The sequence below is a fragment of the Apiospora kogelbergensis genome (assembly GCF_038363985.1).
Source record: "Apiospora kogelbergensis strain CBS 113332 chromosome Unknown utg000017l_segment0_segment0, whole genome shotgun sequence".
NCBI classification, from domain to species: domain Eukaryota; kingdom Fungi; phylum Ascomycota; class Sordariomycetes; order Amphisphaeriales; family Apiosporaceae; genus Apiospora; species Apiospora kogelbergensis.
Window position 1 is genome coordinate 74,330 of NW_027117434.1, and position 18,632 is coordinate 92,961.

The 18,632-nt window shown below is 52.1% G+C and overlaps 6 protein-coding genes across 6 annotated transcripts; 5 read left to right on the forward strand and 1 right to left on the reverse strand.

The window, feature by feature from the left end:
- Positions 1-214: 214 nt before the first annotated feature.
- PG998_014969 (uncharacterized protein) lies at positions 215-2,151 on the forward strand (the record flags this gene model as incomplete). The annotated part of the gene is made up of 6 exons (XM_066881785.1): positions 215-297; positions 392-411; positions 520-1,443; positions 1,543-1,665; positions 1,750-1,961; positions 2,026-2,151. 6 exons carry the CDS (start codon positions 215-217, stop codon positions 2,149-2,151), a joined length of 1,488 nt encoding a protein of 495 aa, XP_066723180.1.
- Positions 2,152-3,362: 1,211 nt separating this feature from the next.
- Positions 3,363-3,982, forward strand: PG998_014970 (uncharacterized protein; the record flags this gene model as incomplete). Its single annotated transcript, XM_066881786.1, has 3 exons — positions 3,363-3,478; positions 3,740-3,899; positions 3,962-3,982. The coding sequence occupies 3 exons, from the start codon at positions 3,363-3,365 to the stop codon at positions 3,980-3,982; spliced, it is 297 nt and encodes a 98-aa protein (XP_066723181.1).
- Positions 3,983-7,221: 3,239 nt separating this feature from the next.
- PG998_014971 (uncharacterized protein) lies at positions 7,222-7,721 on the forward strand (the record flags this gene model as incomplete). Its single annotated transcript, XM_066881787.1, has 2 exons — positions 7,222-7,370; positions 7,394-7,721. 2 exons carry the CDS (start codon positions 7,222-7,224, stop codon positions 7,719-7,721), a joined length of 477 nt encoding a protein of 158 aa, XP_066723182.1.
- Positions 7,722-8,690: 969 nt separating this feature from the next.
- PG998_014972 (uncharacterized protein) lies at positions 8,691-8,912 on the forward strand (the record flags this gene model as incomplete). Its single annotated transcript, XM_066881788.1, has 1 exon — positions 8,691-8,912. One exon carries the CDS (start codon positions 8,691-8,693, stop codon positions 8,910-8,912), a length of 222 nt encoding a protein of 73 aa, XP_066723183.1.
- Positions 8,913-9,535: 623 nt separating this feature from the next.
- Positions 9,536-11,420, reverse strand: PG998_014973 (multicopper oxidase; the record flags this gene model as incomplete). The annotated part of the gene is made up of 6 exons (XM_066881789.1): positions 9,536-9,833; positions 9,919-10,219; positions 10,280-10,396; positions 10,449-11,051; positions 11,113-11,253; positions 11,294-11,420. 6 exons carry the CDS (start codon positions 11,418-11,420, stop codon positions 9,536-9,538), a joined length of 1,587 nt encoding a protein of 528 aa, XP_066723184.1.
- An 857-nt stretch (positions 11,421-12,277) lies between these two features.
- PG998_014974 (uncharacterized protein) lies at positions 12,278-12,938 on the forward strand (the record flags this gene model as incomplete). The annotated part of the gene is made up of 3 exons (XM_066881790.1): positions 12,278-12,392; positions 12,497-12,559; positions 12,640-12,938. The coding sequence occupies 3 exons, from the start codon at positions 12,278-12,280 to the stop codon at positions 12,936-12,938; spliced, it is 477 nt and encodes a 158-aa protein (XP_066723185.1).
- Between the last annotated feature and the right edge of the window lie 5,694 nt (positions 12,939-18,632).

The window sequence follows — 18,632 nt, forward strand, 5'->3', positions numbered from 1 at the left end:
TTTCGCTGTCGATTATGCTGTCTCTCGGCATGCTTGATCATGAGCACACCCCCTAGTTTGGATTTTATGTTAAATATGTTTCTTCCGTGGCATCTCAGGGGGTTTGGCTTGGTATGCCATGTCTGCAAAGCATTCGAAACCTTAGTCCCGTGGAAATTCTCATATCCTTCTCGACTTGGCCGCTCTGCTTACCATACATACCCACACATAAGGAATGTCTTCGCGCAGGGGAGACGCCACCACCACGCAGAAGAAGTATCCTCGCTCGAATAGCCCTAGGTCTGTAGAACGTCGGAGGTAAGCTGCTCATAGCCGTGCTGGATCCCAAGCTCATCAATACCCACCCATCATCAACACCACTAACCAAGCGACACTCTAGACTTCAGAATAGAATAGCACAGCGTAACCATCGTATGTTTTCCCGATACTTCGAATCGTGCGCTCAATATTGTCAAACCAAGAGAGAGAGAGAGATAAAGAAGGACAGAGAGCTTACTTGAGGTCACCTTGATTCTCTAGGCCAAAGACTCAAAGGAACCATTCACGTGGCCACCGACGACAGCAGCGAAACGCAGAAGGGAAACGGTGATGCCTATGAACCGGAACAAGCATCGGTTGATCTGAATCAAGCACTGTATCAGCCGCCAGAAGATGATACAGCGCTTGACTTCACTTTCGTAGATCCCCAGCTCCGCCCAACTTCCAGTCCGGAGCCGTCATCTGGCAACACTATGATGGAGGGATACTTCATGGCCGGTACCTTGCCACCCAAGCAGCAGCATACTCCTTCGTGGATGGGCGTCGACCACATGATGATGATGAGCATGCCAGCAGGTACCGATGCTCTCATGTCCCACCAAGGCGCCACGTCTTACTCCATACAGGCCAGCTGTACCTGCAATAATGTTACGGGTCCTTGTCCCGGCCATTTGGACAAGATGCGCTCCGAGTTGCTAGCAGCCTCCGCTTCCTCAAGCCCAATGCAGCAGCATATGCAGCAACCACAAAGCCATCAGCCACAAAGCCATCAACGGCATCGAAGCATAGTGAATGTAGGAATGCCATATCCTCAACCCGTACCCCAACAATACTCAACAATAAGAAACAATACCCACACTTCGTCCCTCCGGCGTTCGGCGCCATCATCAACATCCTCAATATCGCTGTCATCCGGAAGTCGCTCCCCTAGTGCAGCTGGCCACAGCTCCCGGACCGAAGAATCTATGCCCTCTTCCATGTCATCGTCTATGAAGCCGCAGTCATCTTCGGCACCGTCGTTGGTTGGGTCGACCAAGGAGTCAACACCACCAAAGACAGCCGAAGGAATCACGGCTCGGTTCAAGACAATCCTAGAAGCCACCAAAGCAGTTGGCTTTCCAGACTTTGACAGAATGGTAATTGCGTACTACACGGCGCAATTCGAAAAAAGCAGCATGGCCGGTAGTAAGTGGCTCCGAGCTTTTGATTACCTTCCCCTCCATTCTGGATTGAAGGTTAACAAGAATACCAACCATATCGGCTGCTAACGTAATGATGCTACAGTGGCACAGAGGGCGAGTCGCGGTCGTCGTTTGAGAAGTGTTGTACAGGAATTGCGACATCACAGTGACAGCTGGTCGCGATGGGATTCCAGAGAATTGCAAGAGAGTTTTTTAGAAGCTGCCAGTAAGTCAAGGTTACCTACATGATTCCAAGCACACCTCCCACACATCCAGCGTCGTCCATCTCGCAAATCTAACATCCCATTAGAGTCGCAGTACATCGCTGAGATTGAGCATCTTGAGAAGGGGCAAGCCCTCGACCCTATCCAAATAGAGGCGGGCGACATTAGCACCGCCTTCAACTGGCTTTTCCATAGTGGCTATGATGAAATGGAAGTAGAAGGGTCGTCCGAAACAACGAGTAAATTGCGCCAATATCTATCGTTGCTATCTGAACGCGGGGAAGTCGCCCAAGACTCGGTAATTCAGCCCCAAGACTTAGCAAAATTATGACATGTTCCGGTTTAGACTTACAGAATACCAGGTACCCCATCTGTGGTCTCTGTTGACAGAGTTGGCTGGACCCCACGGCCTTTATTGCGACAGGATTGCCCAAGTAATTCTGGCGATCCTCCTTGGTGAGTATGCCCAAGTTTGCTTTCGATTTTAGATAACAAATACTAACAGGGGAAAAAAATCTAGATGCACGACGGACCCAATGATGTATGAACTTTCTGGACATGACTCTACTACTACAAATAACGATAATCAGTGTTGCTTTATGTGTACTTTAGCCTGGAACCGACTGGATAGAAAGAAAGATCCGGTTGCTAAGAAGAAAGACGGAACAGTTGTATATAACCCCGAAGATGTGTATATGTGGCCACAAAAACATACACACACTTTACTCCGTGTTCTATTTAGAATGATGAAATTAATAAGCAAGAATGGAAGGAGGCGGGATGAGAAGACGCGCATATGGCAGATGCCGACTGAGACGTCCTTTTTCTTTTTCAAATCAAGTTTATTGGCCATGCAGCTATCTAGTTATGACATACATTGAGACAGAACCCAGCCCTGGTAAGGGTTTCCTCCTCTACAGCCGGGAGAGTACAAGTCCAGAAGTACTACAGCTCAATATTTGTTATTTTGCAGCCTGTCAAGTGAAGTAAGCAAAATGGAAGCTTTGTTTCCCATAGATACAGGAGCAGAGCTTCTCTCCCGCAAGGGGTCGCGAAAAGGAGGACTGTCGTGATCGTGATTTCCATGAGCTGCCTCTTTTTAGAGCAATACCTGCAGACGTCTGAGTCGGGTTTACCTATGCACTTCAAGTAAGTTGTTACGTATTCTGTGCGTTTGCACAGTTGGGTGTAGGCCGAGGTGGCGCTCCGAGGGAATCCAGAGGCCATGGTATCGTCGAGTATTATCGGTGGCTAGACCTGGAAAGGTTATTTGTTCATTTGCAAGTGACATGTAGCACAGAAATGACCTTATACACGTACCCAACTCGATGAAGCATTACGCGCTAGGCCGTTAAGTTTTCTTGGTATACCTCCGAAGTCCTCAACAAGGCTGCTTGGGCCAAACCTGACACAAAATCTCCTCTTCTTGAGTTTTGCTTGGAGTGATAGACTGTTCTTGGTTTTACTCCCCGTATAACGCTGTGGGATGGTATTTCAGTCAAGCAAATATTTGAAAAGGTCTTTGAATACTATCACAAGAAAGCGACGCTTAGATAATGGCCATTTGGGGATCAGTATATATAAATACGGGAAACGAGAGAAGAGCATTGCTGCTCACACGTCCACTCGAGAACACAGGGAAAATGTCTTAGGACTCCACATTCTACGGCGCTAATATTGAGTTAAAGCTAAGGCAATAATGGGAAAGGAGAGAGTACGAAGACGAATTCGAAGTTACAGCATCGAAGATAGGAGAGGTGACATGGACAGATGTGCCAACCCATCCATACCACCAAGGGGCAACCGCGGAGCGAAGTGAGTGGCTGCTACAATGTACTTCACCGCCCTAGGTTTGATGATTGTTCTAGCCGATCTTGGCCTATTTGGCAATCATGGTCTCTCCTCACATACCAACACCGTTTGGGCTTGGGCCCCAATGGGTTGGGCGCGATGCAGGTACTGTAGTCAGTTAAGACGAGGATGGATGTTTGACGACGTAAGGAAAGTAACCGCCAACCGCCAGCGCGTCGCTGGCGTTAGCAGTGCCCAAAAATGAACTCTGCTCGAAAAGTTTAGGGACCTGGATGGATCCAGCATCGGTCAGGCCGACTTCGTTCTTGAGGATGGCAACATTGACACCAATGAGCTCTGCGTCCTGGAGATTGATGGAAATGAGATTGCTGTCTGCGAAAAACTCACCCACGGTCCGAACTGGGACGGGAGAAGGCCTGCAGGGGTAAGTATCGCCACATTGCAAAAGGCCAGCCTTGTCATTTCTGTGAGAGAACAATGCAATAGACCCATGACCTTAAGTTTTAGGGTCCTGGAGCATTATTATGCCAGCTCGACGATCATCCACTCCCACCAACCATCCTCGCTCGTTTTTGGCAGGCAGGAATTGGAGAAACTCGCCAACATGGCCGATGGCGAGTCAATCAGTATCAAGGAGAATCGGCTGCCGGGTAGGGCAGGATATGTGCTTTCGCCTACCATGGTTACCGAGAATAACGCGTACAGCAGGCTAAGTTTTGCCCTGGAACGTATGAGGGGGCGCAATTTCAATATTGACACCGGAATTTGTCTCGTCGAGAAGCCGCCCAGCTCCTGCATAGCGCCTATGCCGAATTGCCGAAATAATCGAATAGGTGTCGCCCAGAAACTGGGTCGTCCCGGGGGTGGGACGAATCATGATGCGGATCGAGTTTGGGCCATTGGGACCAGGCACGCTGGCTTATCCAGCTTCAACCCAATCCTGGGTTCGGACATCGTCGCTAGCATTGAAGAGATGTAAATCGCCAAGGGCACCGGCTTCCTCAACTGCCGCCGATAGGTCTTCTCTGTGAATTTCACCAGCACGGGGACCGCACCCGAGTTACCCTTCAAAGCCAATATTTACTCAACTTGCTGTAAGTGATGGCGTGTCAACACTGGTGCCACGCGCAGCAACAATTCATCGGCAGAAGAGACACAGTCACTTTTGGCAGTGAAAGAGACAGTTAGTCGTCCATCCTATCCATTGGGCGGCCGGTATCGCGAGCGTTCACACCGAGTTCGAGGCCCAGCTTCTCGTTCATTTCTAGTGAATTGATGGTTGCTATCAGTAAACAACCCGACGTTGCCTTCTTGGTGAAAGATGCGTACGCTCCTCCGTGCTAAAGCGTCGAAAATAAAGACGGAGGCCGAAGCATTGCTAGCAAGTCCCCGGAGAGATACCGTCTGCATTCTAGCCATCAATTGCGGAGCAAGTTGGATGTCGTCCTAGGCATAATACCCTTTATTATTCACATATTATTATTTATAACTAAAACCGGTCACTTAAGGAATGACGGGCTCATAAGTAATCAGTGGTATAATAAGGTGCAGAGGCGGGTATAGTGACGATATGGCCTGCTGATGGTCGATTAGGGGATAAAAGGGGAGAGTAAGGCTGACGGAGGACAACGGAATATGAAACTAACTGCCCGGGCTTTGATCCCACAGCTAGTATTTATTTGTGTGATCCTGAAAATGACGCCGGGTTATAAAGGCTGGAAGTAGCGTCGGCGATGGCGACAGACTAATAAGCATTGCTGCTGCGGGCTTGAAGGAGGAAATTGCCGCCCCGGATGTGGCCGAGTATCGAGTCGACGGCGATGGCCAGTCCAGTCCGACACACAATCTCGAATCAGTCCTCTTCCAGTCTGTTTCAGATGATGCCGTACAGCTCCTGGAGGGATTGCAGCGGTAGCTTCGCATCGTAGTGGTTTCGCCTCAGTGTCTGCGCGTTCACTATGCCCATGTGGAGATACACTCCGTGCCGCCCATGGCGTACGTCGCGCGTGGGGGCTTGCGCCATTACACTGGAGATGCGTATTATGATCATGTTAACGGCAGGCTAATTATGTCGTTTGAGATTATCATTAACTTTCGGATGCGGCAAGCTTGACATTACCGTTGGTTGCATTAGATGGTAACGAGAATGCATAAGCTCGCTAGATGAGGCGCAGGCAAAAACCCGCCAAATTGCGGGGTCGGTATTTCAACGCCGTGGGGATATTTCAACATCTGGCCGTAAGTTGTTCTTTCATTGCAATCTCGGACTTCTGCGCCCTACTGTCGTAGGGCAGTAATAGTTTCATTGTCAAGCATCCGACCTAAAAGCCCAAAGGAGAGCCTCGAAGAGTTTACTTGTTGGGAATTTTCCGTCCAGCCGATCGCAAGTATGCCGTCTTGTCGAAAGAACACGAAATGGGGGTTTTTTTCTAGGTGGGAGAGGAATTGAAATTGGAAAACAACAACGAGAGAAGGGATTCCAGGTCACCTGCGGGCTCCATGCGCGCAGCTACAGAACATACCACGTATCGACGTCATTACCTAGCAAGTATGCAAGTGGTGGCTGCTACTGGGCCTGGCCGCTAGCTGCTTTGAACGGCCCACATGAACTGTTCAAGAGCGTGCGCCGAATGTTAATGCATCTCTGTTCGCCCAGTCTCCTAAACTAGCTGCATCTTCCCTGCAAGCTGTCAGGGGTAGAGCAATGCGATCAATCGAGAATTACCTGTGCTAAGGCGCATCGTGGGAGCCGCTCGCTCGATTCTTGGTTTACCGTGATGTGCACCCGCTCGTGTTTTCGTGTTAACCTCGACCATTACCTTCCTCGCGTGGGCGACACATGTTATTACCATTGGCCTGCCAAAGAAAAGTAATTTTCATATTAGCAAAGCATCATTTCATTCGGATCTGCAACTAGAAACTTGCTCATTAACATGCTGTGATACGAGATCCAAAGCTCCAGCATTACCACCAATTGTGTGGATCGGAGCAGGGGCGGCTCGTGTTCATTGGGTCGGCAGTGGGCACTTGTAAACTCATCTTCATACGTGTATATAGCTCGGGCAGGCGGTGGGCAAAAAAACGTAGTAAAACAACCACGAGTCTAATCGAGTAATCCTAAAGAGTATAATAGCATTAAAACGCGCATCAAGAATAAAAGAAGAATTGCTAATAATAATTGAAATGTAGAATAGCATTTTAATTAGTTCTTTCAATGTAATAGATATATTAATGGGTACTTTCTGTACCGGTCATTTGCAGTGATTCTATTTTTGTCCACCGCCTGTCGGGGAGCCGGGTGGCCCATGCAGTGACCCATGGTCGAGCGAGTTAAGGTGGTACGGCGCGCTCATCTCCCCCGCCATCTTGTCTGTCGCGGCCCCCTGTTCCTATTATCAATCGCGGCTCGTCGTACACATAGCAAACCTGCGCTGCATAATTGGCACAATACGACAAATTGCAACGTTTGCCCAAGATCGGCTTGGGCCAACACGTCCCGAAGCAGAAGCGATCTACCTTCCTAGATCAATACGAGGTCTAGCTGCCGGCGATGACGGATCATCATCGTCACCACACTGTATTGCTGTTTCATCCCTTGGCATCCCGCCAAGGACCGGAGGAGCAGTCGTATAAAGGGCAGAGAGATCTTACAACTTTCCAAAAATTAATTCGACACTGCACCTTAGCACATTCACCCAGTCTCGTCAATCACACCACCTCAACAAACCAAAAACTCAACCGCCAAGATGAAGTTCTCTGTCGCTACCTTCGCCACCGTTGCGGCCGCTGCTGCCACCAAGGATGTTATCTTCAACGTCTCCGACTTCACCGCCAGCTGCACCCCCACAGCTCGATGTGCTCGTAAGCCTGCTCTCCATCATCGTTCTGGCGATACGTTCTAAACGCAAATCCTTCCAGCTACTCCTTCACCGTGATCCAGCCCGGTACCATGGAAACGGTCGGTATCAAGTGCAGCGCCCAGGCCCCCGCCGAGGCTGGCGACACCCTGCCCGGCCTTGAAAACGGCACCTGCGAACTGTCCGCTCGCACTTGGAAGATCATCCGCTCCACCGGCGGCCTGGCCCTGTTCGTCACCCAGCCCATCTCCCCCTCGAGCAATCAGACCGGCGTCCACCAGATCAACAACAGTGAGCTCGAGATCGTCAAGGGCCAGACCCCCACCGGCGATATCCAGGCCTACGCCGGCCCCAAGGGCTTCCCTCTGCTCACTCCTGACTACTCCTAGATTGGTGTGCTCTTCCGGTGATCGAAAATGGCTATCGAATTAATTATAAATCGAATGGGAGGGGGGGATAATGATATCCTAAGAGAGTTATAATTATTAATATAATGTATAGCCGCTATCAATTAGTGCATGCTCAATAAGTGATAGTGACAGTAATAACGGTGGCTTAACTCGGTAGTAAGGACACTGCGAGTCTGCAACCGGGGACATTGTGCAGCGGAACGTAGTCCAGGACACCTCCCACTTCCACGGGTGGGGGAGGTTACCCAACTGACAGGGAAACATATGGCGCCCCTGACTTTAGCATCTGATAAGTGCCTCCTTATTTACCCTATACACAGAACCCCAGACTACGCAGTTCTAGAGAATGATGGGATGGTAGGCGATGCCAAGAAACGAGCCAACAAAGAATTTGCCCAGTAGTAGTACCCGTGGCTGATAGATTTTGCATAGTAGAGCCGCAGTGGAATTGCCGGTCATCTAGCTCTTTCAGATGGGCGACCTGCTCCAGTGGCTACCATCTTTCTAGGAGACAAAGACACCGCTCGAAGGCCACCCACATAGGGACCTAATTACTACTATGTTATCCACGCCGGCCACGATGGCCGCTTCTCCCTTGAAAGTTTTCGCAGCGGCACGTACGGACTCCATGCCTGATCAAATGGGGATGCCCTTGCGGATGTCTACACAAACTCCGCAAAGAGTGGTGTTGAACCCGCCTCGCTCAGCCCATCGTTTGCTGGCTATTCGCAAAGTACCGCTATGGATGTTACTCATAGGCAGGCAAGATAGTCATGAAAAGACCGTGGGTAATGAAATAGATATAGTTCTAGGCGACGTCATCTGCCTTGAAGGTTCCGAAACCCCGGTCGACGTATTCTACGACGACATGGATTTGAATCTGGCCGAAAAGGTGAGATCCCAGCTTCACCCGGAGCCGTCTTTGAGCTGTGGGCCTCGGGCTTCGAGATGGGCTACATCTTTGCCGAGGAGGACCAGGCCAACCCGCTTGCCGCCCAGAAGCGGTTCCAATCCGCCTTCCCCGCCTGCTCCTTCACCGACAGCCTGAAGTCCAGCCACTGGCCTTTTCTGAGCATGCCAGTCAAGGTCGCTGCTCTTCTCGCCCAGGCTAACCAGTCTGCTCAGAAGTCTGCGAAGCCTCTCCTTGCATTGGTGAGCGCTCAACAGTAGGCCTACTTACCGAAGGGCCGTAACCACTTGACGATAAAGCGCTTCCTTTCGTATCACACTGCCCGTGTACTTCTATAATCAACTAGAAAATTCATTTGTAGGAGGGGTGAAGGAGTATATTGTCTAAATGCCTTGGCCTTCCACTCCTGAAGCCTGGTTGCAGGCTAGGTCTTTATAGACCTAGTCAGAAGTGGACAGAGTACCTATAGAAGAGTCTAGATACGTATGGAGTCTGGTAGACTTGCAGAGAAGTGAGGAGAGGTATCTCCCAACATCATTAAACGCCATTTCCTCCAGTTACTAACTATTATCTTATAATAGATTCGATATCATGCGAGCATCTGCTGTGCCATAACTCCGCCAAGCTTGTTGAACCTGTGGTCTAACCTTTCATAGCCACTACAACTCATTGGAAATCTGGGTGGTCCCCAGGCTCGCCGACTCCAAGCGCCGTCTTCCCGATACCTTTGCCAGCCTCGGTTTGCTTGTGCACCTCGCGAATGTTTTCAAGGGTGAGCAGCGACGCCAGCTTCTCGTAAGCCAGCCAATCTCCGTGATAGACACAGCCCACCTTATCAATGGGGGAAATACATGAGACCACCGGATACCGGCGCGTCGAAGACTCAGACGCCCGAGTCGTCCTGTACAACAGAAACTGAGTCAGTGTACGTCTCCCAGGCGGCACAAGTGCTGTTCAGCAGGTTATAATCGATGAGATCCAGCATCTCACTTCGTCGCTCGACAAATTGCAAAGCAAATCCCTCGCTGGTATGCCAGCCGATGTGGCAATGCATGAGCCAAGCACCGGGGTTGTCAGTCTTGAAGGCGATGACGAGATGACCGGACGCAGGAAGCATGGCGGTGTCCCGCCTGGGGGTTGGCGAGGTTGAGAGTAGTGCTGCTGTTGTAGGTGCCGGATCCCTGCGCAAGGACGTAATAGTCGTGTCCGTGAAGATGAATGGGGTGAGGTACTGCAAGAGTCGTCTGGATTGCCAAGTAGACCCACTCCTCGTCATCGATCTCAATGACACCGTTGGAATCAACAAAGCTAGTCTCGTTGTTGTAGACTTTCAGGATTGTAGGGTCGACCCACTCCACCACCATGGTCGTCGAGTTGAGATACCAACGGAAGAGACTGTCGTCGTTGAAAGCCACTGTTGCCGCCTCCGAATCGCTCCAGCCACTGTCGCCAACCGTCTTGGAGATGTAGGGAACTAGGTTCGAGACGTCCTCGTCCTCGCAGCTATCGGTAAAGCTGAACCCTGTCGTGGTGGGCGTATCCGTCGAGTTGGCGTAGTATATGATGCCTAGAGGGTTTCCATCTGATTAACCAATGGAATATGATAAGCTAGATTGGATAAGCTTACCACGGATATTGTCTGAGCTGTCGTTGTCGCTGCAGGAGGACTGGGGGATTGCTCGTAGCCAAAAACTGCTGGCGATCGATGCTTGATCTGCCGTGACGACAACATCGTATCTTTGACCTGTGGAACAACATCAGCATTCATATCGCGTCGATGGTGTAGGCGTTCGTACCCATGCCCATACTCAATACGTTGGTGGTGAAGGGAGTGATGGGAACCAGGTCCATCGCAATGACGGTCATGCTATGATTGTCGATGGAGAATTTCCAATGCGTGTCGACGGCAGCGTTGACTAGCCGGAGTCTGTAGGACGAACCCTCGACCCAGGTGGCGTTCCAACGGAAACCCGTCTGGTCGCTGTGATCGTCATCCCCATACACGTTGGTACCGTTGATCAAACCGTTGTCCAGCGTGGGAGGGCCGCTAGTCTGAGCAGAGAGGTAGAGAGCGTCGACAGTATCGTGGTCCCAGTCATTCAAGAACATGATGCCCATGTCCTCGTCGTAGTTAGCCGTGGCCGGACCGTTGATGACAATACCTCCGAAGACGCCTTCCCACGCCTGCAGGGAATAGTGAGAGTGATACCAAGTCGAACCGTATTGTAGAGCTCGCCAGATGTAGGTGATGGTAGAGCCGACGGGTGTGGGGCATTGAGTGATAGATGTCACGCCGTCGTGCTGGTTCGTGTAGTTTTGCCGAATGCCATGAAAATGAATGCTGGTGCCATTGGTGGAGTCGGCGAGTGAATTGGTGACGTGCACCACGACGGTGTCGCCTATGATAAGTGTCAGCACTGAGGCGAAGCTGCTCAATTTCCTTCCGCGATCAGTACTGACCCCAGTCGGCATAGATGGTTGGGCCGGGAATGCTGCCGTTTATCGACATGGCATATCGCTCGACGCCATCCGGGGACACATTGGAATCGAGAAGTTCAAAGTAGTATTCCCGCGTGACTCCGGTCTCAGGGGGCTTCCTCGCTGTAATCCGTGTCAATGCTGTAATCGCACCACTCGGAACGGGTGTCGGCAGTGTTGCCAGCGCACGCATCTCTCGCTGAGATCAAGGTGTTGGACTGTAACGCAGGAGAAGTGAGTGAAGGGGTAAGGAGCGAAAGGAACGCAACGGCTGCTGCGTAGTTCAACATGGTCATCATAGCCACGCAAGAAAATCAAATCAAAGGAGTGATAAAGAGGAAGTGATGGAGAACTGACAGAGCACGGAGCAGAAATATATATGTAAGGCGTGCGATATTTTGAGGGCCGGGATGCGGGCTGCAACATAGGCATAGTTGGGATGTTTTCTCCAACCACCGCTGCCATTGTCAAAGTCTCATACGCCCTCACACTATCACCCGCATCCGCACCAGTCCACCTCTGTGAGGTATGATTAAAACCTATTATGGATAGGCCCACATACAGCACCATTTTAGTATCATATGAAGCTCAAGCGGTGTGAAAAGTGATAAAGGCCGGGGTTCTCATCTTCAGGCTCGTCGTCCCAGTAATCGATGCCTCCGATGTCGCAGCCCTGAAGAAAGGGCCCATTTTCAGGGGGCGCCGCGTCACGGCCGCGCAACCCATGTCTTTGTGATCACGCTTCTCGGAGGTAACATAGCGAGATTTGCTTCATAGGTATAACTGCCGCGTCTAACTTGGGTTGCTAGAGGTTGCCCGATTTTGTAAGGAGGCTTAGCTAATTTAACATAGCCTTATTACTGGGTCACCCCTCCCCCATATATTTGATCCATATGTTTGGCCCAGGTCACCTTACTAGCGCCTGTTGAATTTATTTATGTCCACATCGGCAATAACAGGCAATAATTGTACTGAATTAGTGCCCTCCAATCCTACCTCAGTACTCTTAAATAGATTTGCGAAAGAAGAATCTTTTCCCTCATTAGCCGTGCCTATACACCCTGTTAAATTTCCTCTCCTCTTCCCAACATCATCTCCTTTACTGTTCCGCCCATTATACTATACTACCTTTTCCTCTGCCACGACAATGCGCTCTCAGCTCTTTCTTACCGGCATTCCCTTTGCCCTAGCCGCTATTTCAGGGCCAGGAGCGGAGAATAATGCTGAACTGGAGCCGCAACTGTATGCCTACGGTGCTGGTGGTGTTGGGGGGTTTCCCTATTGTCAATATTGATGGTACCCGTCTCCCTGCCCCTCGCTCTCCAAACTTTCACACTCCCGAGAAGCTTTTGACTCATTCTCCTAGGTTACGCATACATCACCGGCGAGCCGCTGGGTAACCTGAACTCGTCCGTTCACGAAGTTAATTGTAAGTTCCTCGGCCCACATATATGGCTGGTCTGGTTGTGTCGTTTTCGTGCAATGGCTGTACCTTACTGTATTTGGCAGTCACTCTAAGGGACGGTTCCATGGCGGCAACCACCAACGGCCAGACGCTGCTGCTTGCGCTCCCTGAAGCCTCGGGTGCTGTCCAGTTCGTCAAGGACTCGAACACCTCATCCCTCCTGACAACCGGCTTTGGCTGGTACGGCAAAATGTTGTATCACAGAAACGGAAGCAACATGGAGACCCTGTGGGCTGCCATGCCAAAGGACAGCTCCAGTTTCTATCAGCTTACATGGAACGTCACGGACAGCGATGCCACGCCCCTCAGTCTCAGGAACAGGGCGCCCGCACACGCACGGTAGATAGACATCAAGACCGTCTTGGGTTGGGGTGGGGGTGGGAGGACTAAGCAACGCAGCATGAAGGATGAAATCGGTTTTGAAAGACAGTCTGCGGGCTTTGTGATTTTATTCATCTGTCTATCAGGATCATAAGAGAAGCGAGTAATTATGACAGTATTTCATCTCGGAGTCGCTAATCTGAATTGTTCATATGGAGCAATAGGTAGCTCATGGTGCTTAAATGGAAATACGGGTGCAGAAATTCACATTTAGATGGTGTAGGAGGTTATTATGCCTACCGCCAGCTACTCAGTCACAAGTTACGACAGTGACTTTTGTATGTTCCTGGTCCAGCAGTCCGTAGCGAGCGGGCCTAAAACACTGCCACAACAAGTGGACAAGAGCCCAGAGCGGTGGAAAGGTAAGAACAACCGATATTTAAAGCTAGCACATGGGCGAACATGCTTGTCAAAGATACTGAACTAACGTAACACCATGGGCTGTATTCACCGTGCACCGCCCCAGCAAACCACTAGACTCTACTGGGGTCCACTCCCGTGATTTACGTCGTCGCCTTATACTAGGTCTTATAAATGCGCAGTTCCTGATTGGTAAATGAGTGGATATTAATATGCATCTAAGATAAGAGGAGTAGATATAATAGGCCCGTCTTATCTCTTCCGTTCTATGAGCACGATAGTGTCTTGGCGGATGAAATTCTATAGGATTACGTATGCAGGGACGTAATGGCTAAGCACTTTAAACTATCTGTCAACTCCACCTTGAAAGCCAAACCGGTGGGGCTGGTCGAGGTTGAACTCGTATAGTCGACTAAGCCTCGATAATTTACGTAGTCTTCACTCCACTACTCGCGCCGCAGTTTCCCTGCAGCACCGCCAGCCCTGGGAACTTGTGGCTATACGATCGAGGAACTTGGGAGCAGGCTTCATGCTAGTATCTATTGAGTATATCTGCAACCGACAATGTATATATAATGGATCTACATGATACTTGCGCTCTAAGAAATATGGCCATCTCCTGAGTCTTCCCACCGCTATCACCACTTTCGCTTTCCTCAATTCATTCAATCCTCCTCTTGGCTTTCGTTGAAGTTAACTACAGCCAGAACACACACATTTTATTAACGCCCGGGCGGCGAAGCCGAAAGGGCAACTGACGCTAATCTACGGTACATTCTTGAATCGCTTACTTGTCACCTAAAGCCCATGCATGCTCCATTTTCAGTTGATCACTCCATTTCCGTCAGCACGTTCCTATTTAGGATCTCGTGTTAGTAGCATTTCCTGCCAGGCCAGCTTGAAGGCCCTTCTCCAAGTGTCCAGCATCCTATCCTCGGCAGCTGAAGCGGCGCCTGCAGTCTGAGGCACGGGTTGTTAGTAGTGGACGCGTTAGTGAGAAGACTGGTTCCTATCCAGCCGACCTGTCGCCATGGCAAATCGTATCGTCGCTCGTACGGCCTCCATGTCTGGGGCCCAGAATTCATTGTCCGAGGGTGACTTGCCACCCAAGTAAAAGGACAAGTTGCTCCTGTGGGTGTCTGTGCACTGTAGCATCTCTGTTCGGTATGTTGTCCATTTGTTGCATCGGAAGAGGAAGTGTTCCACCGTTTCTCTCGCTCGTCCGCATTCGCACTGGTCTGTCGGTGTCGCTTTGATCTGGTAGAGGTATTCATTCAACCTAGCTTTCCCTGTTCGAAGCTGGGCAAGAACGTTGGCTTCTTTCCACGAAAGTCCGTTGTACAGCTGCCTCGTATGTTTCCCTGGTAGAGCAGTATCGACTCGTTTGGAGTGTTTCCCGACGCGTTCCGGCAGATTTATTTGAGCACTCCGTTTCGCCCACGCGAGGCTCAGTGTTGTTGACTTCGCCCCCGGCATTTTGGTCCCTGGTTCGGTACCCAGCCTTGTCGTGGTCTTCGCTTCCTTCTTCGCGCGATCCATTAGTTCGTCCTCTTCATGCGTTGGTAGCCAGGCGACGACGATGTTGTTTCCTTCCCTTCGCAGGCTCGAAATGGCCTTGTAGGCTTCACCGATGTGCCGTTGCCCAGACTGTTGACGTGGCTTCCTCAGTGTAAGGGCCGCTGCTTTGTTCCTCGCCACGAGCAGGATCTTGCGGTACCGGAGCTTCGGCAACGAACGTAGGGTGTCGGCTATAGCGGCTAGCTCTCCCGTGTACGGGTTCTGCTCTATACTTTCACCGAGTGTAATGGCGCAGGCCAAGTGCAGGCAGTCCCCTCGAATCGAATTCTGTATTTCGATGGCTGCACCAAAGCCCACTAGCCCGTTCCTGGCTGAGCTGCTCACCGCAATGCGCACCGCCCAGTCTGTACGCTCGACGCTAAAGTCCGCTTCCGACTCGTCCGCGATCGTCCTTATCCGGCTCTCCCACGGGGCTAGTGCGAACGGTTCGATGGTTTCCAGCTCTTCCATGGGTATGTCTTTTAGCAGGTCCGCTACTTGATAGAATGGCGATCGATGGTATCTCCGGAACTTCCGTATCCGCGCTGTGCTGCTGCGAAGAGGGTTTGTCGGGGGAGGGTGTGGATGTCCGTCCACATTTTAATTGCCCTCCGCCAAAACCGGTCTTGGACCGCGGCAATGTGGGCCTCGGCTTCCGCCACGCTCGTAGCCACGGTCATGAATGTTCCCACAATCGCCTGAGCCCCTATCCTTTGGATGCGGTGGACGGGTTTCGCTGCCCTGTACCTGCACTCATGCATCCAGACGTTTGACGCTTAATCCACCACCGGCGCCACCGTCGCCGTGAAAAGCTGTCGCGCCGTGGCAGGGGAGAGCCCCTTGAGCCTTCTCAGCTCCAGGACGGCCTCCAGCCCTTTGGCCGCGGCTTCGGCAATGTGTTCCTTGTACTTGAGCTTCGTGTCCATGATAACCCCCAGGATCTTGACGTGTTCCTTGGGCCGTACATCCCGTCCTTTGATGGTGAAGGGTGCCGGGTCGGCTTTGTACGGCTGGCGCGCAAAGTGAATGATGGCTGTCTTGTCCGCTTCGAACGTCGCACCGCTCCTCCTTTCCCTCGCGAGGGCGTCGTTGATGATGGCTTCTATCCCTTCGCGGTTGCTTTCCGCCGTCGGGCCTGTGACCCAAGCCGTAAAGTCGTCTACAAAGGCGACAGCGCCCCCGTAGCAGTCGATCCGCCGCTGTACCAGATCTGCATTAAAGGAGAGGAACAGGATCGGAGACAGGGGGACCCTTGTGGCAGACCCGCCTGTGGTAGGTTACGGCTTTCGGACGTGTGTCCGTTCACCAGGATCGTCGCCGTACGACCTGAGCAGAAAGCGCTGATCCATTGGAGCAACTGGTCTGGTATTCCTCGCGCTTTCATCCTTTGGAGAAGCCTGACGTCGAACACTCCGTTGTACGCCCCTTTGACGTCGAAGCTCACGAGGCTGAGGACCCTCCGGCCACGCCAGGCAGCGTAGATCTGCTCCTGTAAAAGCATGAGCGCCTGTTCTGCTGACCGTCGTTTCCGTGCCCCAAAGTGGTTGGTTGGAAGGAGCCCAAACGTCTCGACTAGATAAGAGATCCTTTCCGCAATGACGGACTCCATCACCTTTCCGAGTGTGGACAGTAGCGAGATCGGCCGCCAGGCTTTCGCTATAGTATAGTCTTCTTTACCCGGCTTTTTGAGCGGTATGATCTTCGCATGGCGCCATTGGGTTGGTAGCTCTCCTTCCTCCAACGACGTACGGAACAGCGTGAGAACCCGTTGCTTGACCACCGACCACACTTCTTTCCAGACAGCCACCGGGAGGCCGTCCTCTCCGGGTGCTTTCCAGGACTTGGCCGCGAACAGCTGCCGCTCGATCCCTTCCATCGTAATAGCGCGCATCTCGATGGGCGCCCTCTGCGGGCGGTCCCCTTCGTCGGCAATCTCGCCCGGAAGCGGAGGAAAGAACTTGGTAAGCAGTTCTTCCGCCTGCTTCGTATGGTTGGAGGTGCTCGTCCCATCTGCCCGCACGAGTTGGGGGACTTTCCCAAATGCCGTGTCGTCGCCCGCTTTGAGGTACCTCGCTGCCTTCCAGGTGTTGTCGTTGTCGGCGAGGAACTCGTTCCAGTGCTTCTTCTTTTGCTGTTGGATGGCCTCGTGGTACTGCTTTGCAGCTGCCTTCGCCGTCGATTCTAGGCCATTCCTGGCACAACCTGCCCTCCTCTCGGCCCGGGTTCGGTTTCTCCAGTATGTGTAAATGCGTCGGAGTTGCGTTAGGTCTGTCGTCCACCAACGTTTCGCGTACAGCGATGGCCTGGCTTTGGGAGTCAGTGCGTGCACGGTTTCCAGGACGACGTCCATGAGCCGGTCCGTCTGTTGTTGAACCGTACTACCCGTGGGCGTCGTAGCTAATGCTGCTGCGATCCGGGTGTTAATATCCTTCCACGGGGCATTCTTAAAGAGAAGTCGTTCTTGGCCCGCAGGCGCTGGTGTGGCCGTCTCGAAGGCCGTCTCGATGGTCCGGTGGTCCGACCTATGTTCCGTGTCGAGCACCCTGCACTTGACTAAAGAGTCCTTCATCTCTTCCGATGCTAGGACAAGGTCGATGGTCGTGCTATAGGCTCCGCCACTCCACGTTTTCGTGCCCCGCGGGAGCAGACTGCTTAGGCCGAATTCGGCTATGAAATGGATAATCGGATCCGCCTCTCCTTGTTTCTCCAATCGCATATCCTCTCCTCCCCAGAGCTGGTCGTGCCGGTTAAAGTCCCCCGTAATAACCACCTCTACTACCGTCCCCGTCTTCCTTCTCACTGCCTCAAGAGCAATGCGCAGCTTTCTGCACGCTTCTTGGAGCGCGGGGGGATCCTCCACAGGAACGTAAACGGACGCCACAAAGACCGCATGTTCCGGCAGCCGCACGACTGCTGCGGTGATGTCTGGGGACTCGACCGGGACCTGTTCCGCTTCCACCTCCTTGCTGACCCAGAGCATGCTCCGGATCGGCCACCTCCCTTCTCTCCGAACTGGCGGAACCATCTTGACCCACTTATGGTGTCCCATTGGTGTCGTCAGAAGCCGCCTCTGCACCATCCTCGCGTGAGGCTCTTGAATCGAGATCACTGTCGCGTGCTGTACTTCTTCGTCGTTGATGAGGCTGTCGTGTACGGGTCCTTGCTTCCTTACGTTGTTTTGAATAATGCGGAACGGTTTAGTCATGGTTCGATGGGTACAGCTTCGGACAGTGTCGGCTAAACGATTCGTGTGGTCCTCCGCACGGGACGCACTTCAGGATGGTAGCTTCGCAGCCATGGTGGCTGTGTCCCTGCTTCGCGCATCGTCCGCAGGTCTGGGCGTTCTTGCACTGGAATGCCTTGTGTCCCACCTGCTGGCAGTTATAGCACTGCTCCGGCCGCTCCCGTCGCTCGAAGACCCTCGTGTAGCCCGACTCGCCCCCGGCGTAGAAGAAGCCCTCCTCGAGGAACTTCCGCGCCTCGGCCGCCTTCGTCAGGTAAACGACCATGGAGCCGTATGCCTTCCCGTTGTCTTTCCGGCTCAGCCATGCCACCTTGGCGACTGTCGTCTCGTTCTCTTGCCCGAATGCCTCGGCGGCTCCGTCTCGGATCTCGTCGTTTTCGTTGAGGACTGCCGTACGCCTGACGCTGTCCACCTTGATCGGGTATAGCTCGTCTCGCAAGACGCGAGCGCCAGACGCGTTCGTCTTCTCGGCGGCTTGCTTAACTAGTCGGTGCT